This window comes from Balaenoptera physalus, assembly GCF_965194825.1.
Source record: "Balaenoptera physalus genome assembly, chromosome: 3".
In the NCBI taxonomy this organism is placed as follows: domain Eukaryota; kingdom Metazoa; phylum Chordata; class Mammalia; order Artiodactyla; family Balaenopteridae; genus Balaenoptera; species Balaenoptera physalus.
In genome coordinates this window covers 129,865,718-129,892,131 of record NC_138890.1, presented here as the reverse complement: position 1 = coordinate 129,892,131, position 26,414 = coordinate 129,865,718, and the positions used below count along the sequence as shown (strand labels likewise).

The 26,414-nt window shown below is 39.0% G+C and overlaps 1 protein-coding gene across 3 annotated transcripts in view; it reads right to left on the bottom strand.

The window, feature by feature from the left end:
• Window positions 1-26,414, bottom strand: part of ELOVL7 (ELOVL fatty acid elongase 7) — a 69,319-nt gene that overhangs the window by 6,601 nt on the left and 36,304 nt on the right. For 2 of the 3 annotated variants that reach the window (XM_082457383.1, XM_082457382.1), the window contains 5 exons: window positions 16,831-16,928; window positions 10,102-10,292; window positions 6,329-6,409; window positions 5,382-5,438; window positions 3,018-3,123 (listed from right to left, as the gene is read on the bottom strand). In XM_082457383.1, the coding sequence (XP_082313509.1) occupies window positions 3,018-3,123; window positions 5,382-5,438; window positions 6,329-6,409; window positions 10,102-10,292; window positions 16,831-16,894 (499 nt within the window). In that variant the 5' untranslated portion in view covers window positions 16,895-16,928. Of the gene's footprint in view, window positions 1-3,017; window positions 3,124-5,381; window positions 5,439-6,328; window positions 6,410-10,101; window positions 10,293-16,830; window positions 16,929-26,414 lie in introns of those variants that run through there. The other variant, XM_082457384.1, reaches the window with a different exon arrangement.

The following is a 26,414-nucleotide window of genomic DNA, read 5'->3' as shown; positions in this document are numbered from 1 at the left end:
TTTATTATTTACATTTGGATTAGTCTTATTTCCCAAAAGAAACTTGAATAAATAAATTAGTATGGTATGAAAACACCTTTTCTAGGATGATTTAAAAATAGAATAGATTAGGAGTCAAGCTGCTTAACATGGGGACAAGCCAAATACCTCTCAAGTCCATTTGTCTCACAATTACATATACACAGGAAATCTATTTCATGCTTGATAATGGACTACATTAGACTGAGCCTTTCTCACTAAGACACCTCTCCCATTTTTTGGTAGAAGAGTTCTATTTTCCATTCAGAAACTTTCACCATTTAAATGTCCTAAAATGAGGCTCCTACGGACAGGCATTTAACAAAGCACTAGTGTAGCTAAGAGTGTTTAGTAAGGGTTACTGATCAAAATAAGCTATCAAATCAAATTAACTTGCTTATTTTCTCTAGTAATGATTATTTTCTGATGTTATTTTAATGTTTGTTCACAGAACAATCACATTTTAATTAGTAATGCTTTTCATATCTTCTTTGGAAGGCTTTTCTAATCAAGTATTTTCTAAGCTTGTTTTCTTCTTTATAATAGTTCTGAAAAGCAAACATCTCAGGATGAATTATAATTAGTACCATCACATTTTACTCCTTTGGTTTGGAAAAAAATAAAGGAACCACCTGGGTAATTATCACAACTCTCCATATCTCTGGGAGGGAGTATATACATAATTAATATAAAAACCTGCCTCAGAAATATTTCCATCACGTTCAAAAGAAAAGCTGGATTGCTATTATCCCAGGGAGGAGTACAATAGGCAAACAGGAAATTAAATACTAGATAGAGATCAGCTGTGCTCACGTTTTTGAAAGGACAGTTTAAACTGGACAGTTTTATTCTAGGAATGAAAGCCAATGCCACACCACGCTTCTGGGAATACCTCAGCTCTTGTTGTTGTGCTTGTCACTGAATAGATATCAGGTGTGCTGTACAAGTGTTTACTAGGTTCCACACATGAGACTGAGCAGAAGTGCCAACTCATGGAACATGTGAGAGAGAAGAAAACATTATTTTCTACCACTTACATTTTGTAAAGCAGAAGGGGAATTGAGGTGTGGACAATGAATCCACTACAAAGTGCTTAATGTACATGGTAACATTGAAAAATTGGGAATATTATATGTTTAAATGTTCATTATTGAAAGCATTGCTTGTTTTTTAAATGGAAACCAGACTATCAATGGACTAAAAGAGAGAAATCAGAAAAATGCTCAACTCTATTCTACAAATAAAATTTTTTTTCCCCATTATAGAACCAACAGATATTCAAACTAGAAAAATTAGAAAATGCAGAGATGGATAAAGAAGGAGAGGGAGACCACTTTTGTGTCGATTTCTCTAAATCACTGTTTTGGGGGTATTGTCTTCCTATATATTTTTAATCTATATTTATTTTTCAGTGTTGTAATAGAATAATCTTGTCTCAGGGAAGAAACCTGAATAAATAAGTTCTAAGGGTGTGAAAACACCTTGTCTAGCATACTTTAAAAACAGAATAGTAAGAATAGTCATCTATTTCTGATAATTTAGGAGCCAAGCTGCTTAACAAAAGTTTGAGCTAAATGTCTTTCAATATCATTGCATTTCACAGTTATAAACACAAGACATCATAACCATTCTATTACTGGTTGTTTAGGTATTTTTTAATTTTCACCAAAAAAAATAGTGTTAAGAACTATCACTGTAGAAAGAACTGAGAGGCACAATATACATGTGAGAGAAAATAAAAACATAGAAAGCAAAGAAAAATAATGGAGATTAAATAATATAACTACCTTCAATTTGTGAAATGGACACAGATGAGACTATCTTGTTATAATGTGAGTTAAATTTTTAAATTAACACATATACATTATAAGAAAAACAACTACATTTCCTTTAAAAAAAAATCCTCAACAGATAAATGCCAATTTTGGGCAAGGAGCTACTTTACATGCTGGAAAATCTGATGCCCTTAGGCCAAGGTAGGGACAGCCCTTCCAGCTCCCCTAGGTTCTGCCATCTTCTTCTAGCCACTGGCTTATCCATGTCCCCTCATGCTCTGAGACATGCAGAATTTTTCCCCATGCCTAGAGAGTCTAAAACTCAAACAAGAGTTTCTCAGTTGTGGTTTCTCTTTCCTTTTAGTCTTACCAAGTCAGAATGCCCAATAGAGTTGAGCTCTTCACAGAAATGTTAAAGCTTTGTCTAGTATGGGCTGCAGGCCTATATGAAGACTTCTTAAATTGAAGAAACTAGCATACATAAATCCCCCAAACAACTTTTGCTAGTAAGACTATATCCTTCAGGGTATCACTTATTTAAAAATTTAGGAGAGGTAAAATTACTTACCTCTCTGTTTTCTCATATTCTAGATGTTCAGAAGCATAAAATCAAAACCAACAAAAGAACCTGTTTGCCAAGCTTTTGAGTTAAACTATTTTTGACCTAAAAAACAATATCAAAACATCCTTTACTATGGTAGGATGTTTAGGGAAGGTGGGACAACTGCAATTTGACACATCTTTACAGAGTTGTTAGGGGCTGGGATGTGTATCAGTTTTTGGAAATTTGAAAGCAAAGAAGACATGGAACTTGAGATAAACATTCTAACTTCCTGGAAACACACAAGGAATAAGTTATCTAACTATATTCCTATAAAACCAAGGATTTTGCCATTTTATTTGTTTGTTAATTATTTATTTAACAATAGTTACAGAACTATATAGGAAAAGAATAAAATCCAAACAAAACAACTAAAGGATATGTGTAGAAGACTATATACCCAAAGGTCTTACATATTAAAGAGTATTGGGGGGTGGAGGGGAGATCTAGTTAGGAGTCCTATGTTTATGTTTCAGATAATTAATGAAAGTCAGAAGTTTGATCAAAGTGATTCTTCGATGTTTTGAGATTCTTTTAAATCACATTTAAGGACAGAATTTATGCTTATAGCATACAGAAACGTAATCAATTATAACACATGATCCCAACTCTCCCTTGGCTACCTGCAGCAAATTTGACTCCAAACCACCAGGTCCATGGCATGATGGTATGATGGAAGACATGCAGGAAAGTCACTTGACTACTTTTCTTACGCAGAACAAAAAAGATCTGAAATAATTTAAAGAAAATCAAGTTCATATAAAATCATGCAATAATTTATCTAGTGTTACAAAACTATTGGCAAAGTGCAAACTATTCCACGTCATAATGTGCTTTGAAAGAGTTGCCTTACAGAATGCCTATAGAAGCAGCTGATTCTCCAAGAGGCAGCTCAAAAGCTAATACGTATGAGAGAACTTAGGTACGATGCCTAGTCATGCAAGAATCAATAAAAAGGTGAAAAGATATTGAATGAAGATTTAAAAATCAAAGATATAAAGTGAAGAATATGACCAAAAATTATTGAAAAAATGTTATTGGTTTAAAAAAAAAAAACCCACGTGGATTTTGAAATATATGGGGAAGCAGAGACTTTTAAGTCCTAGGGCTGAATTTCTACACTGCTCCCTAACACACCCTACCAATTTAGATAATGGATTAAGCAAACTAAAAGAGGACTTGTAGCAAATCAGAAGTTAGCAAATTATTATTAAAGAAAGAGGAAGAGGGAAATACTTGAAGAGTTAATTGGGGAAGTAGGGTGGAAAAGAAAGCAAAGCAGCTTAGGAAAAATGAGAAGGGCAACAAAGGCACCATCCAGATTGAATGTATCCAGTGGTTTACAGAAGCGACAAACAAAGAGGTAGAATAGGAAGGCTTTGTGGAGGGGGGAGGGTTCAAAAAAATATTCAAAAGCAGAATTAAATGTTCAAAAATATTCAAAATGCAGAAGACCAGTGATGAGTTAGACTTCTAAGTACAAGACTAAACAGAGTAGCAGAAACAAAAACATTCCTAAGAGTAGTTGAGAAATGTGGTTCAGAGAAGAACACAGAGCAGTAAGTTTCCTTATGGAAGCTGAAACTGAGAACATGCAAAGCAGGAACAATGAAGTCAAAATGCATTAGCTTATGCACGTGGAGGAAGGCAACACGGTGCAACAGAAAAAGCCATAAACCAGCAATCTGGGGTCCTAGTCCTAATCAGTAGCGGCATTCCTCTGGACGAGTCTTGTAACTTTCTGGCTTCCATTTCTCTTCAGATTTAGTGCTCCAGGCTAGGTCAGTGGTTCTCAACCCTGTCTGCATATTACAATGACCAAGAAGGTCTGTTTTTTGTTTTTAAATAACCATGCCTGGTCTCTAACTCCAGACCATCTGACACCAAATCTCTGGGGGTGAGGCCCAGGTTTTTGTTTTCTAACGCAGTTAGGTCCCCAGCACCACAGCGGTTGAGAACCACTGGACTACGGCAGGGGTTCTTGAAGTGTGGACCCTGGACCAACAGCAATAACAGCACTTGAGAACTTGATAGAAATGCAAGTTCTTGAGCCCCATCTAACACCTACTGAATCAGAAAGTCTGAGGGTGGGGTCCAAGCACATGTGTTTATAATGAGTCCTCCAGGTGATTCTAATGCATGCTAAAGTTTGAGAACCACTGGATTCTACACTCACTAAATTCTCCTTTCTAATTCTAACATTATGTGTAGCCAGCTGAGAAGGTAAAGCATGTTGAAATTTGCTACCAGAAATGTAGTGGTATATATTCTAAAGAGAGAAAATACGTGTCAGTCTTAGGCCCCGCACTGATTCCAGATAAATAAGATCCACATGCCACAAAAATAAAATAAATAGCCAGCTTTCCTTTGTTTCTGGAAATAAAGGTGCATGGCTTTCTCCTCTCATCGTGGATCCTAAGCCATGGCACTTGCTTTTCCCAGGCCGAGTCACTCACAGTCAGAGTTGATACTCAGGAAGGGAGAAGACCAGTAAACATGGACGTCAGAAAGGCAGATGGAAATAGTTTTGATGTTACCAAAATTACTGATATTCCAGGGATAAGCTAACATTCTAGTGTAAGTTTATGAATTTTGAAGCATTTATCCTCTTAAAGGAGTATGGATGACACAGTGCTTTGTTATAAAGAACCAAAGGCAACATATTCTCTGCTCTTTGCTTCTTGAACTTACTTCACAAAACAACTGTCATCCAGCTATATAGAGACATAGCTTTGTAGTGTATGTGTTAGTTACATTCTTATCTTAACTAGGTGGTAGATATAAAAGAAAACATTTTGGCATTTGCAAAAGACTGAAAAATAAGTTTATCCTATTCTCTAAAATAACTGATAATAAAAAGTAAAAGATAATATGAGGTCTGCCTGAGGAAGAGAGATAACCAAAGTTATAAGGCAACTGAACACTCACAGTTTATTGCTTTCATTGAAACATCAAACATTTACCAAATGTGGTGATTACATACTCACAGTATCTAAGAGCTCAATAAATTTGGAGAAGTAATAAAGCCAGCAGGTGCGTGCCATCTGCAGAAACACACATAGATATGAATTTATTTATTTTTACATGGAAGAAAATTTTATTTTTTCTAATTTTGGCAAAATTCACATTACATAAAATTTACGATCTTAACCATTTTAGAGTGTACAGTTTGGTAGCATTAAGTACATTCACATTCTTGTGCAACCATCACCACCATCTATCCACAGAACTCTTTTCCTCTTATAGGACTGAGACTCTGTACCCATTAAACAGTAAGTCCCCATTGGTGAATCCAGCCCCTGACAACTACCATTTTACTTCCTATTTCTGAATCTGATTACTCTATGTACCTCGTATAACAGAATCATACAGTATTTGTTTGTCCCTTTGTACCTAGATTATTTCACTTAGCATAATGTCCTCAAGGCTCAACCACATTGTAGCAGTTGTCAGAATTTCCTTCCTTGTTAAGGCTGAAAAATATTCCATTGTACGTATATACCACTATTTGTTTATCCATTCATCCGTTGATGGACATGTGGGTTGCTTCCATCTTTTGGCTAATGTGAAGAATGCTATCAACACTGGCATACAAATATCTCTTTGAATCCCAGCTTTCAATTCTTCTAGGTATATACCCAGAAGTAGAATTGTTGGATCATATGGTAATTCTGTTTTTTGAGGAACCAGACATAAATTTACTTTTAAATCCAAGAAATTCAAAAGAAAAAGCACCAGTTTTCATTTTACAGAAAATTACACACCTGAATTTCTTTGATTTTTTTCTTGTAATTATTAGCTTTTTCTCTCAACACATATATTCTGATAATTGAGTCATTTACTCATTCTGATTTCACATTCAGTGTTTACAAATAGAGCCCAAAAAGTTTTAACGTTGATTTTGTGTTACAAGTTTTTCCAAAAAGAAACTTACCCTCAATGCTGTAGGCGAGCGTGAATAGTCAACAATTTCACATCGAAAGGAATAACCTGTACCCCAGCCAGACATCACAAACTGCAAGAGAGCACATGCATGTTAAAGAAGGAAATATTTGCTCAACGGCTACAATGAAGGTAGTTTTGAGTATGCCTCTTCATTACATTCTCAGCTGAGTCAGCAGTCAGTGCAGAGGGGAAGGCGGGCTAGAACAATTACAAACCAGGAACTCGCTTGATATCAAAGCATCAGGAGTTTTCAAAATTGTAAAGTCACATTTATATAAACTGTGTACTAACTAAAATGGCTATTTCTTGGAATGATTATTCTAATATAGTGGAGAACAAAATACTAGGAATGTTTTGTTTGAACATCAAATACTGGTAAGTGCTTGACCTTATGTACATCTCTATGTGCCTGTGCATATGTTTGTGTATTCTCAAAGGGGTGACTAAGTCTGAAATCAGTCTTTTCTGATAATTTCCAGCCTTTGCAATTAGTCAACAAATAAACGAGCAAAGCAACTTTCTCAATGTCCTCATCCGATGGCTGCATCAACTGGGCTTTTCCTGTCTCGACTAGTGGATGTAACGTGAAGTGATAGTCCATAGCTTTTAAATCAAGATCGACCAAATACAAGACTCACGTATTACTTTTGCTTTGGATTCACATGACAAATAAGAGATGAAAATACTAACAAGAAAGTGCAGTCTGGCAAGCCTTAATTCCAACACACCCACGAAGTGACCTTAGGCTAGTGGTGAGAAGAAAAAGCCTATTGTTGATAGATCTGGACCTTAACTCAAAGATTACATTGACATTCTTTCAGTCTGACGGTGGGAAGGTCTCCTTTTTTTTTTTTTTTTTTAAAGAAATTCACGTTCTTTTATTTATTTATTTATGACTGTGTTGGGTCTTCGTTTCTGTGCTAGGGCTTTCTCTAGTTGCGGCGAGCGGGGGCCACTCTTCATCGCGGTGCGCGGGCCTCTCACTATCGCAGCCTCTCTTGTTGCGGAGCACAGGCTCCAGACGTGCAGGCTCAGTAATTGTGGCTCACGGGCCCAGTTGCTCCGTGGCACGTGGGATCTTCCCAGACCAGGGCTCGAACCCATGTCCCCTGCATTGGCAGGCAGATTCTCAACCACTGCGCCACCAGGGAAGCCCGGAAGGTCTCCTTTTAAAACAGTATCTGAAAATGAAAAGCTAAGGGTTCTAATTTAAAATTAACATTTATATTAAATGGTTGGCTTAATTTAGGGTTCTGACAATATGACCAGTTCTTCTCTGGAGTCCTATTCTCACAAATGCCAACATCTTCCCTAGGATGTCTTCTTTCTCAGCATAAGGATTATATCATTTTCTATTACATTACAAGTATGCACTTTTAATTACTGTTAAAGCTGAAATGACAACTTTACAGTAAATTAACTTCTAAAGGCAAAAGTTTATGAGGCATAATCAGAATGACATTTTAGTGGTAAAAAGAAACGAAGGAGAAAGAAAAACTACTTAGACCGTGGTATTTAAAAACACTATCCTTTTTGATTGATACTAGCTCCTAGCTTGATTTGTAATATAAATTAATCACACTATTAACTTGGTAAATTATGAAATCTTGAGAATTAAGATTCAGAAAAGTATAAGACATATTTCATGGGTGAGAAAAGTATCTTACAAAAACAAGTCAATGAATTTTCTCAAAGGAACAAGGGAATGTGGTACAGAAATAGTTAAATCTGTTTTACAAAATCCTGATCTGTCAGTGAGCATCTTCCTATTCTTTTGCACTTGGACTCACTTTTGACTGATGCAAGTAACACTCTAAGTCCATCCACTCAGATGGGGATGACTGATTCCCCATGCTACCCTATGCCAAACAAGTGCTGCACCGAATACGAGAAGCTGTGGGATGTGGCCTTCTGCAGGGTCTTCACTGGTCTCTCTTTATTTCTTGACTGGTGCCAAGTAACTAGCACACTCAAACCATCACTATAAAATGAGGCATGTGGGTTCCTTTAGTCTGATGTACTTCCTCTCACCTTATTCATATTTGCCCTAACATCCGTAGTAGAGAGGTTCACTCTGTAGAGCAAATGTAATCGTGCCCCACCCAATAAACCATGTGTTTGAATGTGTCCTGGGGGTGACGTGCTGCTCAGCTGTCAAAAGTCTTTGTTTAAACAGAAAGTAGAACTTAATGCTTTCCTGATATTAAGTTTAAGAACATTCCAAAAGCCTGCAGAGCTTTTGACATATATGTCTATATTTTAGGCTTTCACAAAGAAGAGTAATAATTTATATTTGGCAAGTAAAAAAACCCAAAACTGCATATAAGTTACTCTAGTATTACTGGTTAATGGGAGATAGAAACTCTCAGATTCAGACATTCTCAAACCTTTTATGTTGTAATTGCTAAAATAGAAACCAAAACTTACTGGTTATAACTGGATTCCTTCCAGAGAAATATATTTGGGGACATCACATTCAATGGTACAATCAGACACAGAACATAAAGGGATCTGAGAGACAAGGTCAATCCTGACTCTATAAAATGAGAGAAGTGAGGCCCAGAGAATTTAAATGACTAGTTCAAAATCAGGTAGCTAGTTAGTAGTGCAACTGGGACTAACTAGTCCCTGGTCTCCTGGCTTCCAGGTCTGTTCTTAGCACTGTCCTACAGTAGGCGATATCCTATCTCTGATAACTTGCCCAAAGCATGTATTTTTTCTGCTTCCTAGCTCTATTCTATTACTCCTTCCCTTTCAGTTGCTTATGCTCCAGAAAGGACAGTAAGGTGACCTGTGAGTTAATTTTGGAAATAAAGTAGAAGGCAGCAAAGGAAGTCCAGACTTCAGGAAGGCCGTGAGAAATGAGGCCAGAGCAGATTTAAGGTGATCTGATCAGGCGGATCCGTGGCAGGAATCAGGTTGGAAGGATGCATGTGCAGAGGCCATGGTGTCTAGAGAGGCTGGAGAGGTCATGCGAGGCCCTCCTGGGACGCAGCTGTGAGGAAGCATAGCCTATGCTGCAGAGGAAGTAAGTAAGGAGAATAGGATGAGGAAGCCAGCCAGCATTGGAAGAGAAGCAAGAAATCCCAGCAAAGCAGGTAAAGGAGGGTGGCTGAGACTTGTAATCAGCAGAGGGGAGAGAGAGAATTCATGAGTCTGCTTTTGGGTCCTAGAAGTTCTCCACCTCTCTTATTGACAGTTAAGGGACAGCTTCCCTCACCTATTGCTTTGTATGAGTCTAAGTTCTCTGCCCCCTACAAAGCCCAGCTAAATCAAACCAAACAGTCTACCGCCTAATAGGTCATCAGGGCATGCAGAACCCAAAGCTGCTACCATGATGATGTCAACTCATTAGAGTCAGGATGAGCTCTGGTGTCAGACCGACCTGGATTCAAATATCAGTCCTCCACTTACCAGCTACACTACTTTGGGTAAGTTATCTAATTTCTCCAACTCTGAGTTTCCTTAAAATTTAACATTTATGGATTCATTCAATCATCTTTTATGGCTAACTGCGTGCAAGTCCCTGGACTTAATTTTTCTCACCACCTGTGAGGCAGACTATACTGAGATCCTCTAAGGAGTTCAATATCTGGTCTATATATAACAATTTTTTGACAAACACCTACTCTAGTGAGCTAAGTTTCTGAAATTTCTTAAATCTTGGAGAGTTACCCTTACAGTCATAACAAGAAACATCATGACAGACAAACATAAAGACTCAGGCAAAATTCTCCCGTTAGGAATACTGAAGACACTTGCCTCATAACACATATACACAGAAAAGAGTACTATGAAAAAATTGTACGTTATCATCGCTTTCTTGAGTTCAAAGGGCTTTCGATTCTCCATGAGCTTTGGTCCCAGGGATGTGACAAAATAGACATAGAGTCCCAGGATGATGGTTTGTGGCAGAGGCGAGGACATGAGGAGCCAGTCTTCAACTCTTGGATCTAAGAGAAAAACAAGGTGTAAGTGCACAACCATTTAGCCAAGAGATAACTGACAGTAACCAGCATTTAAGTGAGCACCTAGATCCTAACGCTGACGGTGGACTATTTGGTCAGTGATCACTGCTACCTTTAGGATGTGCCAAGGGAAATCACCAGGGATTGTGATGGAGCTCAAAACAGTGAGGCTCAAAGGGCAAAAGGAGGTAGTGGTTACCAGAACCCAGGAGAGAGCCATATGGAGAAGCCCTTCTGGTGAGGGGCTGTGACCTTCAGTTGAGGGGTTCAGCCAGCAGGGCAATCCTGCAAATAAGGGGCCAGGGAAATCAATACCCCAGCCTCACCCTCCTCCCTCTCTCTCCAGTCGCCGAACTCAACCAGAAACCAGAGGGCAGGGGAGCAAGCCCATGGATGTAGTTCACCCTGGTCATTCTACCAGGGGTACACAGTTGAATCTGGAGAACAGAAGACACCCAGCAAACTTTTATCATCTGTCTATAATGACTAGTAACATGTTAGAGTTTCTCCATCCAGACATGCTTTTATATATATAAATATGTTTGGGTTTGCTGTTTCTTAACTTTCTTCTTTCCCCAAGAAAACTGGGGGAAAGTTTTCTGTATACTGTATCGTACAATTGAAAGGGGCTTTAGCATCATTTAAGTATCTAAAATGTGGGTTCTAGGTGTCCAAAATGTGGGCTAACCAATCTGATATTTTAAGCAAAAACAAACAAAAAAGTACTAGCCTCACAACCATGTAAAAAAGAAATTCACGTGGTCCCTGCTAGTTCCAGGCCATGAGAATTAGATCAATTAAAACTTGCAACTCAAGATGAAATGTGATTAATTCTATAATCTTAAGTAGTTCGGGTGTAATTTTACTAAATTGCCTCATGAAGCCAGAATATTATAAAGGAAAATATGTATGGACAAGTTTCCAAGTACATCTGACTCAAAATTGAGTCTTGACTAACCTTAGGTTGCTAAATACCATCATTCCTGTTAATTGGGAAAAAGGGTGGGGGGAATACAGCCCTTGCCCACTGAAACTGCTAATGATGTGGCCAATTACCAAAAACACGTTGAATATCCCTTCAAGTCTGACTTCCTACCCAATGCAAAAACTTCTTCAATAGACTCCACACCTGATGACTCACTTGGCCTCAATTTTATTGCTGGAAAGTTCACATTTGATACTCAGATATAGCAGGGCATGGCTGTAGCTATTAAAGGTGATTTATTCTATACTCAAATGGGCTTCCCTCAAAAATACTGACAGATGCCCTATCTCGAAATAATACTTAAGCCAAAAGTCAGCTCTAGGAGGGACCCCAAGATATTTAGAAATTTAATGTACGATAAAGAAAGCCTCATTAAAAAAAAAAAAAAAAAAAAGAAAGCCTCATAAGCAAGCAGGAAGGGAGAGACGATTCAGTAAATAGGAAAACTGACTACTTGGGAGAAAAATGAGTTTGTGCCTTACCTTGTATCCTATCCAAGCATGTCCCAAACTATGCAATGTAAGAAATATTTAAAGTCTTTCCACAAAAAGCGGGGAAAGGCTACTAGAAAAGCTAGGTTAAACAAACAAGTGCCTTTCTGCAGGATTTCTTAGTGCTTCATGTTTGTTGTGAATTGCCAAGATGAGAATGGTGGTATGCAGCATTCCCCAAACTTACTTGGCCATGGAGCCCTGATTTTTTGTAGAATACTATTTAACACCTTGTGGAACTAACATTCTGTGGAGCACCGTTTAGGAGAGCTAGCCCTTTGTCAAAATAAATTTATAAATGACGGATTTTTTCCATCAGTGGGTAATCCAAACCTTAAATATATGAACATCATAAACCATATTAATATGTCCAGTTTTTATCTCCAATGAAATAAAGACTTAAAACCAATACTAAAAGAAGGCTTCTGGAAGAATGTTAACATTATCACCTTTGGATGGGGACAATATGGGTGATTTTTATTTTTTTCTTTTTCTTTATAAGAAATTTTAAATGTTTCTGTTAATAATGGACATCACAGGCATGATTGAAAACTAGTTTTTTTGGCTTTTGTTTTTGTCAGCAAAGGAATTCCTGAATTAGAAATATTTTATTGTACTCTTTCATTAGCTCAGTGGTGGCAGGGGCGGGGGAAGGGGTGGTACGCGGGTATCAGATGACCTCATATTTCTGTTCTTCTGCTGGTAGCAGTAGGAGAAACAAAAAGCCAGGAAACGCATGCTGGGCTGGCTCATTTTATTTTAAAATGATTTAAATAAATCATTTTTCCTGTAATTTAACATTTTAAGCACACACCTTTTTTTAAGAATCCTGAGTGTGACTTTCCAGTTCTACGGATTTAAAAAAAATCTTATCTTTCAGGAAAAGCTAGCTCATTTAATGTCATATTATTTTCAAAGCAAATAACAGAACAAAACACCAAGCTTTTTCATCCTATTTCAGTCTGCGCTCTGATCCTGGCTCTCACATAACTGACTTGTTATGTGACCTGGGGCCACCGACTTAACTTCTCTGTGCTTAGTTTCCTCATCTGTGAATTGGGCATAAAACAGCATGTAGCTCAGAGAGGATTTAGTGAGTTATTTTAAGTAAAGAGCCTGGCACAACCTCAAGTTGCTCAGTAAGCATGGCTACTATTATTTCAGCAGATCTCAGTTTTGTCAGCACAGCAGAATCACCTCTGGAATATTTATAAACCAGATAGCAAAAAAAAAAAAAAAGACTCGGCATGGGTCCCAGGCATCTGTATGTTGAAAAAAGCTGCCAAGGTGACCGTGATGAACCATCAACGTTATAAACCAGGGCTTCAGTGCTTCCTTCACCTACACTGAGGTCCTCAGTGCTCCTCACTAGGTGCTCTGCAATCATCTTTTATGTGATTTCCCTGCCTCCTGACCCAATCTGCTATGTCTTGTCTCTATACAACTGCCAAATTCACTTTCTAGAAGTAAAGCTTTGCTCAGATTATTCCTCTGCTTAAGTTAGCTCTCCCTGCTGAGCGAATAAAATTCAAAGTCTTAATATGTCCACGACTCTGATGACTGCTCACTTTTCCTGCCTTCTCTCTCGGCAACAGTGATACCTTTCTGAATAGGGAGCCCACTTCTATGTGAGGCAGGAGGTTCCTGGCGATGAGACGTCTACAAGCCAGGTGTGGCTGGTGACTCGATAAGGGGGTTGTAGAGGGGGCTGCTCGACAACGTTTAAAGCTAGTTCTGCCTCAGTCTGTGATCCCACGAATTGCAAAAGGATCAGGGGTCAAGTGAGCTCTGTTTTCCTTAGAGAGGGAGGGAGAGTTTCATGTACCTTGTATTTAGCATCGGAGTTGGGCTTAAGTGTTATGAGCAGAACCAAGATAAAGGCACAGGATGGGAGGGCAGGCTGTCTGAGAGCCCATGACTCAGTGATTACCAAAGTTCTGACTTATTACTAGCCCGATAATGCTTTTCTAAGAGCGTTCTAAAGAGAGAGAGTACAGGAGAGTACGAGGGCCACATACATAGAATATTAATGAACTTTTCCACCAACTACTTTTAAGAGTGTGTTCGCTTCTTAAGTAGCATGTACTAGCTCAAAGAGTACACCCTTTTAAAAGTCTAAGCACCAATAAGATGAAGAGGCTGGAAGGAAAAGCAAACATGTACCTCTCATACTTTGTGAAGTACTAAAGGTTCAGAGTGGCAGCAAATCTTACTCAGACGCCGTCTTCTTGCAAAAAGATCACAACTATGTCTGAAAAGTCATCATCATTATTATCCAAATGCAAGGAAAGCTCCTTTTCAAACATTAAAAATATTATAGCATTGTTTCAAGGTTTGACATCTCATATCTAAGAATCACAATAAACCCTCTTACAGCTTAAGTATTAATTAAACCGTTTTTAAATTCTGTAGCTGTGGAATTTTCCACATGAAATAACTATGCATGACCCCCACTTCTCTAGCAATCAGAAAACCAATGAATATCATTAAGTTTTCCGAAGTCTACTCAGGATTAGGGCCAAAGCCAAGAATATGCTTGAAATTCTTGGCACTTGATTATGGGCTCAGACCTTTGGAGGGTAGGCAAAGTAAAACTGGACTAAGATGGCCAGAAATGATTCCTAATGGCTCTCAGAGATCAATACCACACTAAGCAGAAGCAAAAAACCTCTCCTGTTACACGTGATAGTGTTCTCATAAAGTTATACATCTCAACACAAAACATTTTAACCCTTCTAGATTTTGACAGGAAGAGAAAATGTGAAGAAACTTTTTTTAAAAAAATGATATGCTACATTAAAAGTGTCTGAAGATGGAAATGCTCTATCAGTCATCAACCACCACCACCTTTTGTGTTGGGATATTTCCCAAACAACAGAGCATTTTCATGCATATGGTCTGGTAGCTGGTGGATACCATTCTCATCTCTGTTTTGCTAACAAAGAAACTGAAACCCACAGACAATAAATACTTTGTTCAAGATCACCTAGCTGGTTCACAGTAGCGTCAGAACTTAAATCTAGGTCTTCTCACTACACATCCCTACCCTCCCTCTTCTCTCAAGACTTTAAATTAGCGTAGCTTCAGACAGGTAGCATCACCTGCCTCTTTCTCTCCTCCACCCTGCACTGTCTGCAACGCTGCTTCCAGGGTTCTCCTTGCCTCTCCCTAACCACCTCCACCCCTTTGTCGTTCCTTTTTCTGACCTAATATTACTGAGCTTTCCAATGTAAGTATTCCTAATAAAAGTGTTGACCCATGAATAAAAGTGGAAGTGGAATCCAGAAGAAGTGGAATTCGTCTTAAAACATTTTATACTTCTAGCACTATATAGATACTCATCATCGTCTAAATCTATTTGGCTCGTGAGTTAGGATATTGATTACCTGAATCTCTTGGGTTCCTGCATTTGGGATAGTTAATAGCAAGAGTTGGATAGCAAGGGATCTATTCTTCCAAACAGGTCTATTTTAAAAAATGTACCCAAATTTACTTGGTTTTCAAGGTTAAATCGTGAGAGTTCAGGTAGCAAGTTACACCTCTACTTTGAAAAGAAATTAAAATATTCATATTTTAAAAATAATAAATAAAAATAAAAACCATTAGAACAAAACAAAAAAATTAGTTTTTAAATTACTGAATTTATGAGAACTACTGTAAACCTTCAGAGAAAGATGACCTCTAAAGAAACCTACAATTCTCTGCACCATTACATAAGTTGAAAAACTAAGAAAAAAAATGAGAAAATATAAAAATTCCCTTAACTCTCCATTCACCAGAGTGAAGCTTCTCTATTTATGGGATCTCTTTCAGGTCCTTGGCATTCTTCAGGGGCAAAACTGTTAGAACCTTTTTCAGTGAAATAAGATTGGTCTTCAGTAGTCTACTGAGAAAGACAGCAATCATGAAACAGTGTATCTTTGCTGAAATCAGTGTAAATTGGAATATAATTTCAACTGTGGTAGGTATCAAGAGGTGACACTTTTCCTCCTGAATTTGGTGAACATGTGATTTCTAATTGATGGGTAAGAACTAATCGGAAGTGGTGATGGTGGTGAATATGTGGAAAGTAATTCAAATGTGAAATGTCAGAATACTAATCCTAATCAGGAAACATAGGTTCTAATCTTTTCTGCTAACAACTGACCATGATGTTGGGAAGGTCACATCTCTGGGCCTCAGTTTCTCCAACTCTAACATGAGGAGGTAGCTTTCATGATACCTAGTCCATCTCAGCTCTAAACTGTGCCGATTCCTGTCTATTTAAAAAATATTTACCTTTGTTATATTATTAACACATTTTGTAGTAGTTATAAAAGCAACACACATTTGTATGGTTTAAAAACATCTAGACAGACATAGATAAGGAAATAGAAATTACCCATAATCCTACCACACAGAGATAACTGCTAACCCTCACAAAAAAAATACATGTGGTGTTTTATAAGTTGCTTTCATTTAATGTATTTTAAACTTCTTGCTATGGCATTAAATGTTCTTCAACAACATTGATTTTTACTTTTTTAATGGGCAAGGGGAGAATTACTCTGGGCATTCTAGAATTACTCAGGGGTTACCCTAGGAAACGCTCCCCATCCTTTCTGATACGCCCCTGGGGGCTGCGGCCCTTCCCACTCAAGAGTCATCCTGGACAGAGCCATTGTTGGCAGTAACTGTTATTTCCCTTAGGAGCATTAGGGCAGAATCAAGCCTAAGAGCCCCGTGCCTCCAAAATCACTTCTAATGGCTACTGAGTTGGAATGTACCATCATTTATTAACCAATTCCCTTCCTTGGATATTAAAGCTATCTCCACTATTATAAACATCGTAATGAACATCATCTGTGTACCTCTATCTTTGTACATATCTTCAGTGAAATCTTTGACACTTCTTCATTAACAAGTAATAAAAATCAATATGTGGGGTGTCAGTGAGGGAGTGTTAAGTTGCAAAGTCTCTTGTTCTGTTTCAATGAAATCCTATTAAATATGGGAATCTGACAGGAAAAAGAAGGATGAGCCATAGTTAAGAAATTTGGTTACTTACCAGCATCTTTGATCCAATTGCCATAAAGACGCACGGTCCTCGATGTAAGATCACTGAAGGCCATTTTCCACAGGATTTACTCGTCCTTACAATGGGTTCTTCAGTAAAACAAAAAAGAGATGTGTTTATGATCTATGGATGCAAATAAAGCCAAGTTTCTAGTAATACAATATTAAAAATGTTAAAAATTTAATAGGAATAACTGGCAAAACAACAAACTTACTGAGGGTAAATGCATTAGTGAACCACATTAAACCCTGATGCAGTTGCAAACATTTAAGACTTTTCATCATAAGGACAATGCTTAATTCACTCAAAAAGGCTGATGTTCTATGTACGAGATGCAAAAGGAGTAGGTGATTCTAAGAACTGTCATAGGAGCATCTATCTCCCTTTATGGAAACAATATAGGTCAGGAATGGACTGTACCTCTCATGGCAATGTTGAAGTAAAAACCCAGAAGAAAGTCAAGATGACAAACTTTCAGAAAAGATACTCTGATCCAGACTTTTAGCTGATCTTCAGGCGTAAGAAGATCTTCTATATTCAAGTGTTTATAATTTAAGTGAAATAGAGGTAGAGAGAGGGAGGAAAAGAAGATCTACAAGAGCCAAGGAGAAGTTGCCTAGTTTATCTGGACTGATGACAAAAATAGTTGGAAAAAGAAGTCTTTTGAAAAAGAAGACCAATGAGGGAAAACTAGCTCTATCATGTATTAAAAGATATTCTAAATGTTCAGTAATTAAAACAGTGTGACACTAGCACATGAGGAGGCAAACCAATGGAATAGAACAGAACATCCAGAAACACACCAAAAATTTTGGGGATTTTAGTACCATATTTCATAAATTCTAAGATGTACACCTTCCCAAATTTTAACACCTCTGAAAACAGCACACACCTTACAAAGGAATGGTGCATCATAAAATGAATAGTAGGTTTGATTTCAAGTCATATGGTGGGAAGATGAAAAGTTCTGGAGATAGCTGGTGGTGACGGTTGCACAAAAATGCAAATATACTTAATGCCATTGAACTTTACACTTAAAAATGGTTAAAATGATAAATTTTACATTATGTGTATTTTACTACAATAAAAAATAAACCCTCTAGGTCTGCAACAGAAAAATTCAGACTTTATTCTATCATTCTAAGATAAAGACATTTTAGAATATATATATATAAAGTATATATGTATTTTTTTAAAGACATATCGTATATGATAAAGGTGACAACTCAAACCAGTAGGCACTGAATTACCAGCAATTACCGAGTAAATGGTGTGGTACAACTAGATAGTCAACTGTAAAAAACAAGTTGGATCCAAGAATTATACTATAAACCAAGATAAACTCCAATAGATCAAAGATTTAAGTAAAAATTTAAAAGAACCATGAAAGTACTAGATGACAACAGGGAGAACACTTTTATAACCTTGGAGTAGAAAAACTCTTTTTAACTTTGACTTAAAATCCATAAGACATAAGAGAAGACTAACAGATTTAACCATATGAAAATCGAGAAGAAAAAAGGAAAAAAACAAATGACGAACAGAAAAAAAAAATATGTTCAATTTAAAATACAGACAAGTGCCTCTCCCCAATATATTAAGAGTTCCTAGAAACTGATGAGAAAAAGACCTATAAGCCAAGAAAAAAATGGGCAAATTTCACAGAAAAGGAAATACAAATGGCTCTTAAACATACGAAAAGTTGCTTAACTTTAACCATAGTAAGAAATGTACGGGGCTTCCCTGGTGGCTCAGTGGTTGAGAATCCACCTGCCAATGCAGGGGACACGGGTTCGAGCCCTGGTCCGGGAAGATCCCACATGCCGCAGAGCAACTAAGCCCGTGCGCCACAACTACTGAGCCTGTCTGTGCTCTAGAGCCCGTGAGCCACAACTACTGAGCCTGCATGCTGCAACTAGTGAAGCCTATGTGTCTAGAGCCCGTGCTCTGCAACAGGAGAAGCCACCGCAATGAGAAGCCCGGGCACCGCAACAAAGAGTAGCCCCCGCTCACCACAACTAGAGAAAACCCACGTGCAGCAACAAAGACTCAACGCAGCCAAAAATAAAATTAATTAATTAATTTTTTTTAAATGTTAAAAAAAAAGAGAAATCTATAATATTTTATTGCATTGGATGGACTAAAGTCCAAAAATTTTTATCAATCAGATGGGCCAAAATCCAAAAACGTGTTCACTCTGTTGGAAGGACTGTGGGAAACTCATACCTTGTTGGTGGGAGTGCAAATTAGTATAACCCTTGGTGCATTTGGCATTATCAGTAAAAAAATTATAAACACATATTTTTAAGCCAGCAATCCTATTTCTAGAAACTTCTCCTACAGACATATGACGTATATTCAAGCTTATTCATTGCGTCAGTCAGTAAGAGCAAAAGACTGGAAACAAGCCAAATGTCTATTAAAAATGGACTGATTGATTAATGATGATATGTCTAACACCAGGAAATACTTCGCCATTGTAAACAAGAATGAGGAAGCTCTCTGAGCGCTAACATGGAAAGATATCCGAGATAAATGTCTATGTGAAAAAAGCAAAGGAAGGGACAGAATTTTTTTTTTATAAATTTATTTTATTTATTTATTATTTTTGGCTGTGTTGGGTCTTCGTTGCTGCCCACAGGATTTTTCTAGTTGCGGCGAGCGGGGGCTACTCTTCGTTGCGGTGCGCAGGCTTCTCATTGCAGTGGCTTCTCTTGTTGTGGAGCACGGGCTCTAGAGCGCAGCCTCAGTAGTTGTGGCACACGGGCTCCAGAGCACAGGCTCAGTAATTGTGGCTCACGGGCTTAGTTGCTCCACGGCATGTAGGATCTTCCTGGACCAGGGCTCGAACCCGTGTCCCCTGCATTGGCAAGTGGATTCTTAACCACTGAGCCACCAGGGAAGCCCAGGACAGAATTTTTAAATGACTACCTTTTATACAGAAAAGGTAGAAAGGAATAAGAATATAAATTTCCATTTATTTACATTAGCATACAAGGAACTCTGAAAAGATATCCACTGGAAAACATCAAGGGAAGAATCATTTATAATTTGTGACATACCAGCTCTTATAATGAAAGTAGTAGACTTTTCTCTAGATTGGTGCCATATACTGCCATTCAACTGAGTTTGGCTGGACTCAGTTGAATGGCAGTATATGGCACCAATCTAGAGAAAAGTCTACTACTTTCATTATAAGAGCTGGTATGTCACAAATTATAAATGATTCTTCCCTTGATGTTTTCCAGTGGTTTTGGTAGGAGTGTTTTAGACCATGATAAAAGCTACTTTCCAGCTCACCTTAACTACTGACGTAACAGACCTCGAGCCATTATTCTCATAATTAAACTGCCAAAATAATGCTGTTTAAATTATTCAGAATCAGAGTGAAAGATTCTACTTTATAGGGCATATGGTGGGCTTACATTTCAAAGTATTAAACTGTTTTCTGTGCGAGCCCTGCCTCCTCTTTTCTCCCCACTCATTCCACATAGGCCTTTTTCCTCTTGCCAGCCCTCACGAAAGCACAAAGCCTCAAAGAAACCACAGTCTAATGCAGGTCAGTAATATTCACAGGCAGCAAAGAGAGTTGGCTTTTCTAATCCAAAAGACTATACAAGACTGAGATGTTGGAAGAGGGAGAAGGTCGTCAGAGGAGTAACTCACACGGGGGGGTGGGGGGGGGGAGGGGGGGGCAGGGAGAGGCAGAAGTAGATGCCCTTCAAGCAGGTGAGAGGGCGGACTGGAGAGGCAGGAAAGGCATCTGTTGTCTCAAGCTTACTGGAGTGGAACTCTCTCACGGATCCTTTCCTTGTAAATAACCTGCCATCCAACAGTCCTTAACCCTTGTGGGCCCACCAGAAGAGAAGGAACCTGCATAATTGTGTAGGGATGGGGCATGAAAAGAAACCTAATCCATTTAGCTTGTTGGAACTAAACAAACTGCTGAGAATTTCCTTATAAGCTGGGACAGTGATGGACTGGACACCAATATTACATTATAGGGACTAGACTAGAAAACTGTTGATAAATGAATCGGGGGCAACCTGAGTTGTCCTATAAATACAGTGTTATCCCCGGGCTAGAGCCAGGCGTATCTCTCCCGTCCCAACCCAGACCTTCCCCCTTAACAGGGACCCTTGATTGCTAGGCAATGGTACATAGATATGGGGAGAAACTTATTCTATGTGGTGAAGGTATAGAGATATCTTCTAGCTGACAGCAGAACTAGGACCTTAATAACTGATTTTAAATACTCAATGGCATAAAATTTCAGATCTGGAGATGCCAGAATAGTCAGGGCTCTCATGGATGTGAAGCAGAGACTTAAAACACAAAAACAGTAGACAAATTACCAAACCTTCACTATGGGTGGAAGAGACAGGCAGGTGCTACAGGGGAAGAGAAAAAGGCTCCCTGCCAGAGCTCAGCCCATTTCCAAAGGCGTCAAATATATGTGGCAGGATTAGAGTAAACAGGAGCTCACTGACGGGAAACTTGTGCTATTTCATTGACCAGCACCTGCAACTAACACATGAATTCCACTCCTTGTTTTGGATAGTATCACATGGCAACTGGACCACTTGGTAAAGAAGGGACTTAGGGACTTCCCTGGCGGCGCAGTGGTTAAAAATCCACCTGCCAATGCAGGGGAAATGGGTTCGAGCCCTGGTCCTGGAAGATCCCACATGCTGCGGAGCAACTAAGCCGGTGCGCCACAACTACTGAGCCTGTGCTCTAGAGCCTGCGAGCCACAACTAGTGAAGCCCACGCACCTAGAGCCTATGCTCTGCAACAAGAGAAGCCACCGCAATGAGAAGCCCACTCACCGCAACGAAGAGTAGCCCCGGCTCGCCACAACTAGAGAAAGCCCGCGTGCAGCAACTGAAGACCCAACGCAGCCAAAAATAAATAAACTAATTAATTAAAAAAAAAAAAAAAAAAAAGGGACTTAATCTGCCCAGACTAGCTTCTTTAGACCTAAATTAAAGATGTCAAGTTCAAATGTGAGAAATGTGCCTGACACCTACAGCTTACCTGGAAACTCTTCAAAGCCACGTAGATGCTAACACCAGGACACAGAGTGAGCTTGAGGAATCTGATCACTTTGAGATCTATCTCAACAGGACTCACAAGGCAGCACTCAGCTGGGAGGACTTCTTGCTGGAATTTACTCAGATGGGGATATGACCTTAGGGTTGCCTGTGGTGGGAAGGACCTGGCAGGAGTCCAGAAATCGAAAACCATGGCCAACCATTTACAGGTGAACCCTCATGTGTAAACATTTGTCCAAACCCTGCAAAATACGCTGGGACATTCTCCCTGAGGGAAAGGAGGATAGAGGCAGTGTATGGCTTTCCTAGGGCATGCCTATCATCCCAGAGCAGGGCCCTGTGGTTTTCCCTTTCTCTTTTGATGTTTGGGAGGTTCTGGGCTCCCCTCTGATCTCTGTTTTTTAAATCAGACATCAGGGACAAACCTGCAAGAACACTTCTGGCTAGCCCCAGATGCTGCTCAGGGACACATAAACTGAAATGAGCTAAGGAAGGTACCAGCAGAGGGATGGAGGTCTGTAATGGAAATAGGGCAGCAGGGTAAGAACAAAACAGCTGACCTGCCTAAGTCTGAGGGAAGGGGATCGGAAACTTTTAAGTGCATTAAAATGTGAGCAATGACTATAACGTGATCATTTGTTTGTTTAAACCAGGGTTTTCCAACCTCAGCTTTCTCGACATTTTGGCCGAACAATGCTTAGTTGTGGGGAGCTGCCCTGAGCAGTGCAGGATTCTCAGCATCAACCCTGGCCTCCACCCACCAGACACCAGGAACACCCCTTCCCCAGCTGAGACGACCAAAAAGGTTTCCAGAAATTGGTGAATGTCCCCAGGGGTGGGGGGGCAAAGTCATCCCTAGTTGAGAACCACTGGTTTAAAGTAAACTACCAACATTTTTTCATCTAAATAAAAGTAGTTTGCTTCAGGGTAATCACTTTGGCAATTATATATTTATTTCAGTGATACTGTTGTTCAGAGCAGTTTTTGAGCTTTCCTTTACAAATCAACATCAGAGTTTTTCAGAATTTCATTTAATTGGCTTTAAGGGAGAAAAATCTTTGTCTACTGCTTCTAAAAATCAAGCTCATAACTAATCATAAGAATGGTTTTGAAGGTAAACGGATCAAGCTGAGCTACATACTGATAAGTGGGGGTGGGAATGGGGGAAGTGGAGGTGGGATTATCATAATTTACTAACATTTTCAACTTACGGTTTGTAAATTGCAAAGGAACAAATCCAGAAATGTTTAGGGCTATGGCAATATTACTGGAATAAATGTAGAGTAGCCTGAGGTAACTATGTGGGAAGTGTACTTTCCAGCATATTATCCTAAATCCTTTTTCCCTTTGTCATTTATTATGAACGCAAATTAAAGGAAGTAAATCTAGAACATGAACAGACTTGGTGAAAAATTATTTCGTACAGATTTTCAATTTTATTAATTACTTTATACATGTGTGTACTGCAATTACACGTACACACACACACACGCAGCAGAAGCAAAAAACACGTCATGGGGCTTCCCTGGTGGCGCAGTGGTTGAGAATCTGCCTGCCAATGTAGGGGACACGGGTTCAAGCCCTGGTCTGGGAAGATCCCACATGCCGCGGAGCAACTAGGCCCATGAGCCACAATTGCTGAGCCTGCGCGTCTGGAGCCCGTGCTCCGCAACAAGAGAGGCCGCGATAGTGAGAGGCCCGCGCACCACGATGAAGAGTGGCCCCCACTTGCTGCAACTAGAGAAAGCCCTCGCACACAAACGAAGACCCGATACAGCCATAAATAAATAAATAAATAAATAAAATTTAAAAAACAAATACATAAATAAATAAACAAAAAACACGTCATGTTCCTTACACTTACCATACAGGATTTTGTGTTTTATTTTAATGCTTCACATACATATATGAACTTGTGTTTCTCTTTGGTATTTCCTTTATCAGCTAGGTTAATGCAAATCGCCTTGGGAATGAAACAAAACATAGAAGGCAAAAAACCAGAAAGTTTAATCCTAGATTTTGAGTTATAAAAGCTTAGGTACTTAGCCATACAGAAGAACTCAAGGGCATAGACAAGAGATCTAGGAGGAAACCGTTGAGGTTTCCATGCCTCCTAGCACAGAAGAGCATGCTTCAGGCTTGGGAAAGGAGAGAGTCAGAGGGAAAGCAATTAGTGCAGATCTCAGAGAAAAGGGCAATAAGCCCTGGTGAGGTGCCAAGTAGTATTATGGAAACAGAGGAGAAGGGGTCAGGCTCTGCTGCCTGGGTAGAGCGGGAAGAGGTGGCTGATGGGGCCTTAGGCATCCATAGAGAGTTCCTCTTGCTCCAGCGTGGTGCAAGGGCAGCCGAAAGTCTTCTGAGTACACTCAATAGATGTGGAAGTATTGCAGAAGAGCTGTAAAAAATGAAGGAATCATGTAGCTTAGCAACAACACAGACCTGTATGGACTAGTGGTCAAAGACCTGGTAGGACCCTGGCCATCTCAGGGGATGGCAGTGTGGACAGCGGACAGGGAAACTAAAGGACCCCTGCTTCTAACTTATGCAAAAGCTTTTTCTAACTTGCTGAGAGGTGATGGACAGAGGGGTGGTCACATTTAGAGTTGACCGAAATAGGTTTCTACCACGCCCAAAGAATAAAGAAAGCTTTATTAAAATTAAAAATTAAGCTGTAACAAAATAAAATTTTGTTCTTATATGTTGACTTTGTCAAGGGAGGTTTGAAACCATTTACTTTAGGTATGGGATCAGGTCAGTACAAATTTCCTCTCTTCTATACCCCTAACACAAGTGGCTGTCAGACCTGGTTGATTGTCATAATTACCTAGAGAGAGATTTGGATTCAGTTAGTATGTCTGGGGAGACTCTGATGATGGGCCAGGTTTGGGAACTTCTTAATACTGCATAAACCATTCTCTGACATGACAACACCCACAATATGAGGAATAGGCATGATTCATGACAAGGGGTTCAAAATGAATGTCACTAGGATATGATAAGGTATCTGGGTCAAGAAGGGCAGGAACAGGAGGTGCAATCAATATTGGAAAAGATTTCTCTGGTGATTCAAAATAATTTCAACAGATGTGAAATCTGGAAGATCTTTGAGTCAGCGTACACACCCAGAATGTAGGGAAACTAAACTCCTATTTCAAGGGTGAAATAAGCTTGAAGTTCTCAAGCATTTGTGAAAAGAGAAAATTATTGCTACATCTTAGGTCTTAGTAAGTTACAGAAAATTAGAATATAAGCCTTGTCTTTTAGGCAAACAAAATTGATCAACACAAACATCAAATAAAGATACTAAATGCCTAACTTTCTGTTTTTCAAATGGGAATGTTATAGTATCAGGGAGGATGCTTTCATTTGCAAATAACAGAACACAACTCAAAATGGCTTAAGCAGTAAAAGGACGTGTTATCTCACAGAAAAAGAAGTCCAAAAGTAGGAAAATTTCTTCTGAAATTTCTGTTTTGTCATTTTTGTGGAAAAAGATGGTGACAGTCATTCCAAATATCACATTCTCATACACCTTCTTCCAGAGTAGTAAAAGGGTCTTTTCTTTGTGTCTCTTTTTAGGAGGTTTAAAACCTTTCCCGATGCTCCCAGAGGCCCCTTAAACACCTCCTCCCAGGATTGTATCAAGTGCCCATATTTAAACCAAGCACTGAAAAAGGACTGGGCCTGCACTGGTTTCTATAGAGTAATTGGTATTGCGCTCACTCCCACCGCGCACATGTGGGAAAGCACATGGCTTCAGGGAGGAAGGACGAGCCTGAAAAAGGCAGAAGACTGGTTGGTTAACCCACAAGGAGGAAAGGGAGGTTAGCTTTGAGAAACAATGTCTGCTTAAATTGTGACTTGAGGTGATTACTCTGGAGTGATATTTCAGATGTGAACCGAAGGTCTGAGAGGCAACCCACCCGTCTAAGTGCTCTCTGCTCACCCTGGTGATGTGTGTTCAGGATAGACTAATCTTGATTGTTTTGTTTGTTTAAACAAAACACGATTAATAAGTTAAGCATGTGTTGCAACATCATATAAGACTTTCCAGTGACTTTTACATGTCTGCTATTTGGAATTACCTTGTGCCACTGCCTCTTTGATGATACAGATAATATGCTATAAGTCCATAAACACAGACAGCATAGAGTTGGACTCACACTTGTAATTGCTATTACCACTTCCACAAACTTAATGTTGTTCTCACTGGTATACAGCACGTTTAAGTAAAATGAGTGTTTCCTACTCCCAATAACAATGACATAGGAGTACATATTAACACTCTCTCTGTATAAATAGACTCAGATCTGCCCTTCAATCAGGTTTAAGAGTTCTACTTTCCATGTCAAGCAGGACCTCAAAACAAATATCCTTACCATCCCCTCCTTTCCTTACAATTCTATTATTTCATCTTGATTTTCACATCTTCACTTTCCCTTGATAGAGGGACTTATTAAAATTAGATGCCTCCGGATAATATAACACTACATATGCATGACCCACCAGACTGGTTTACAT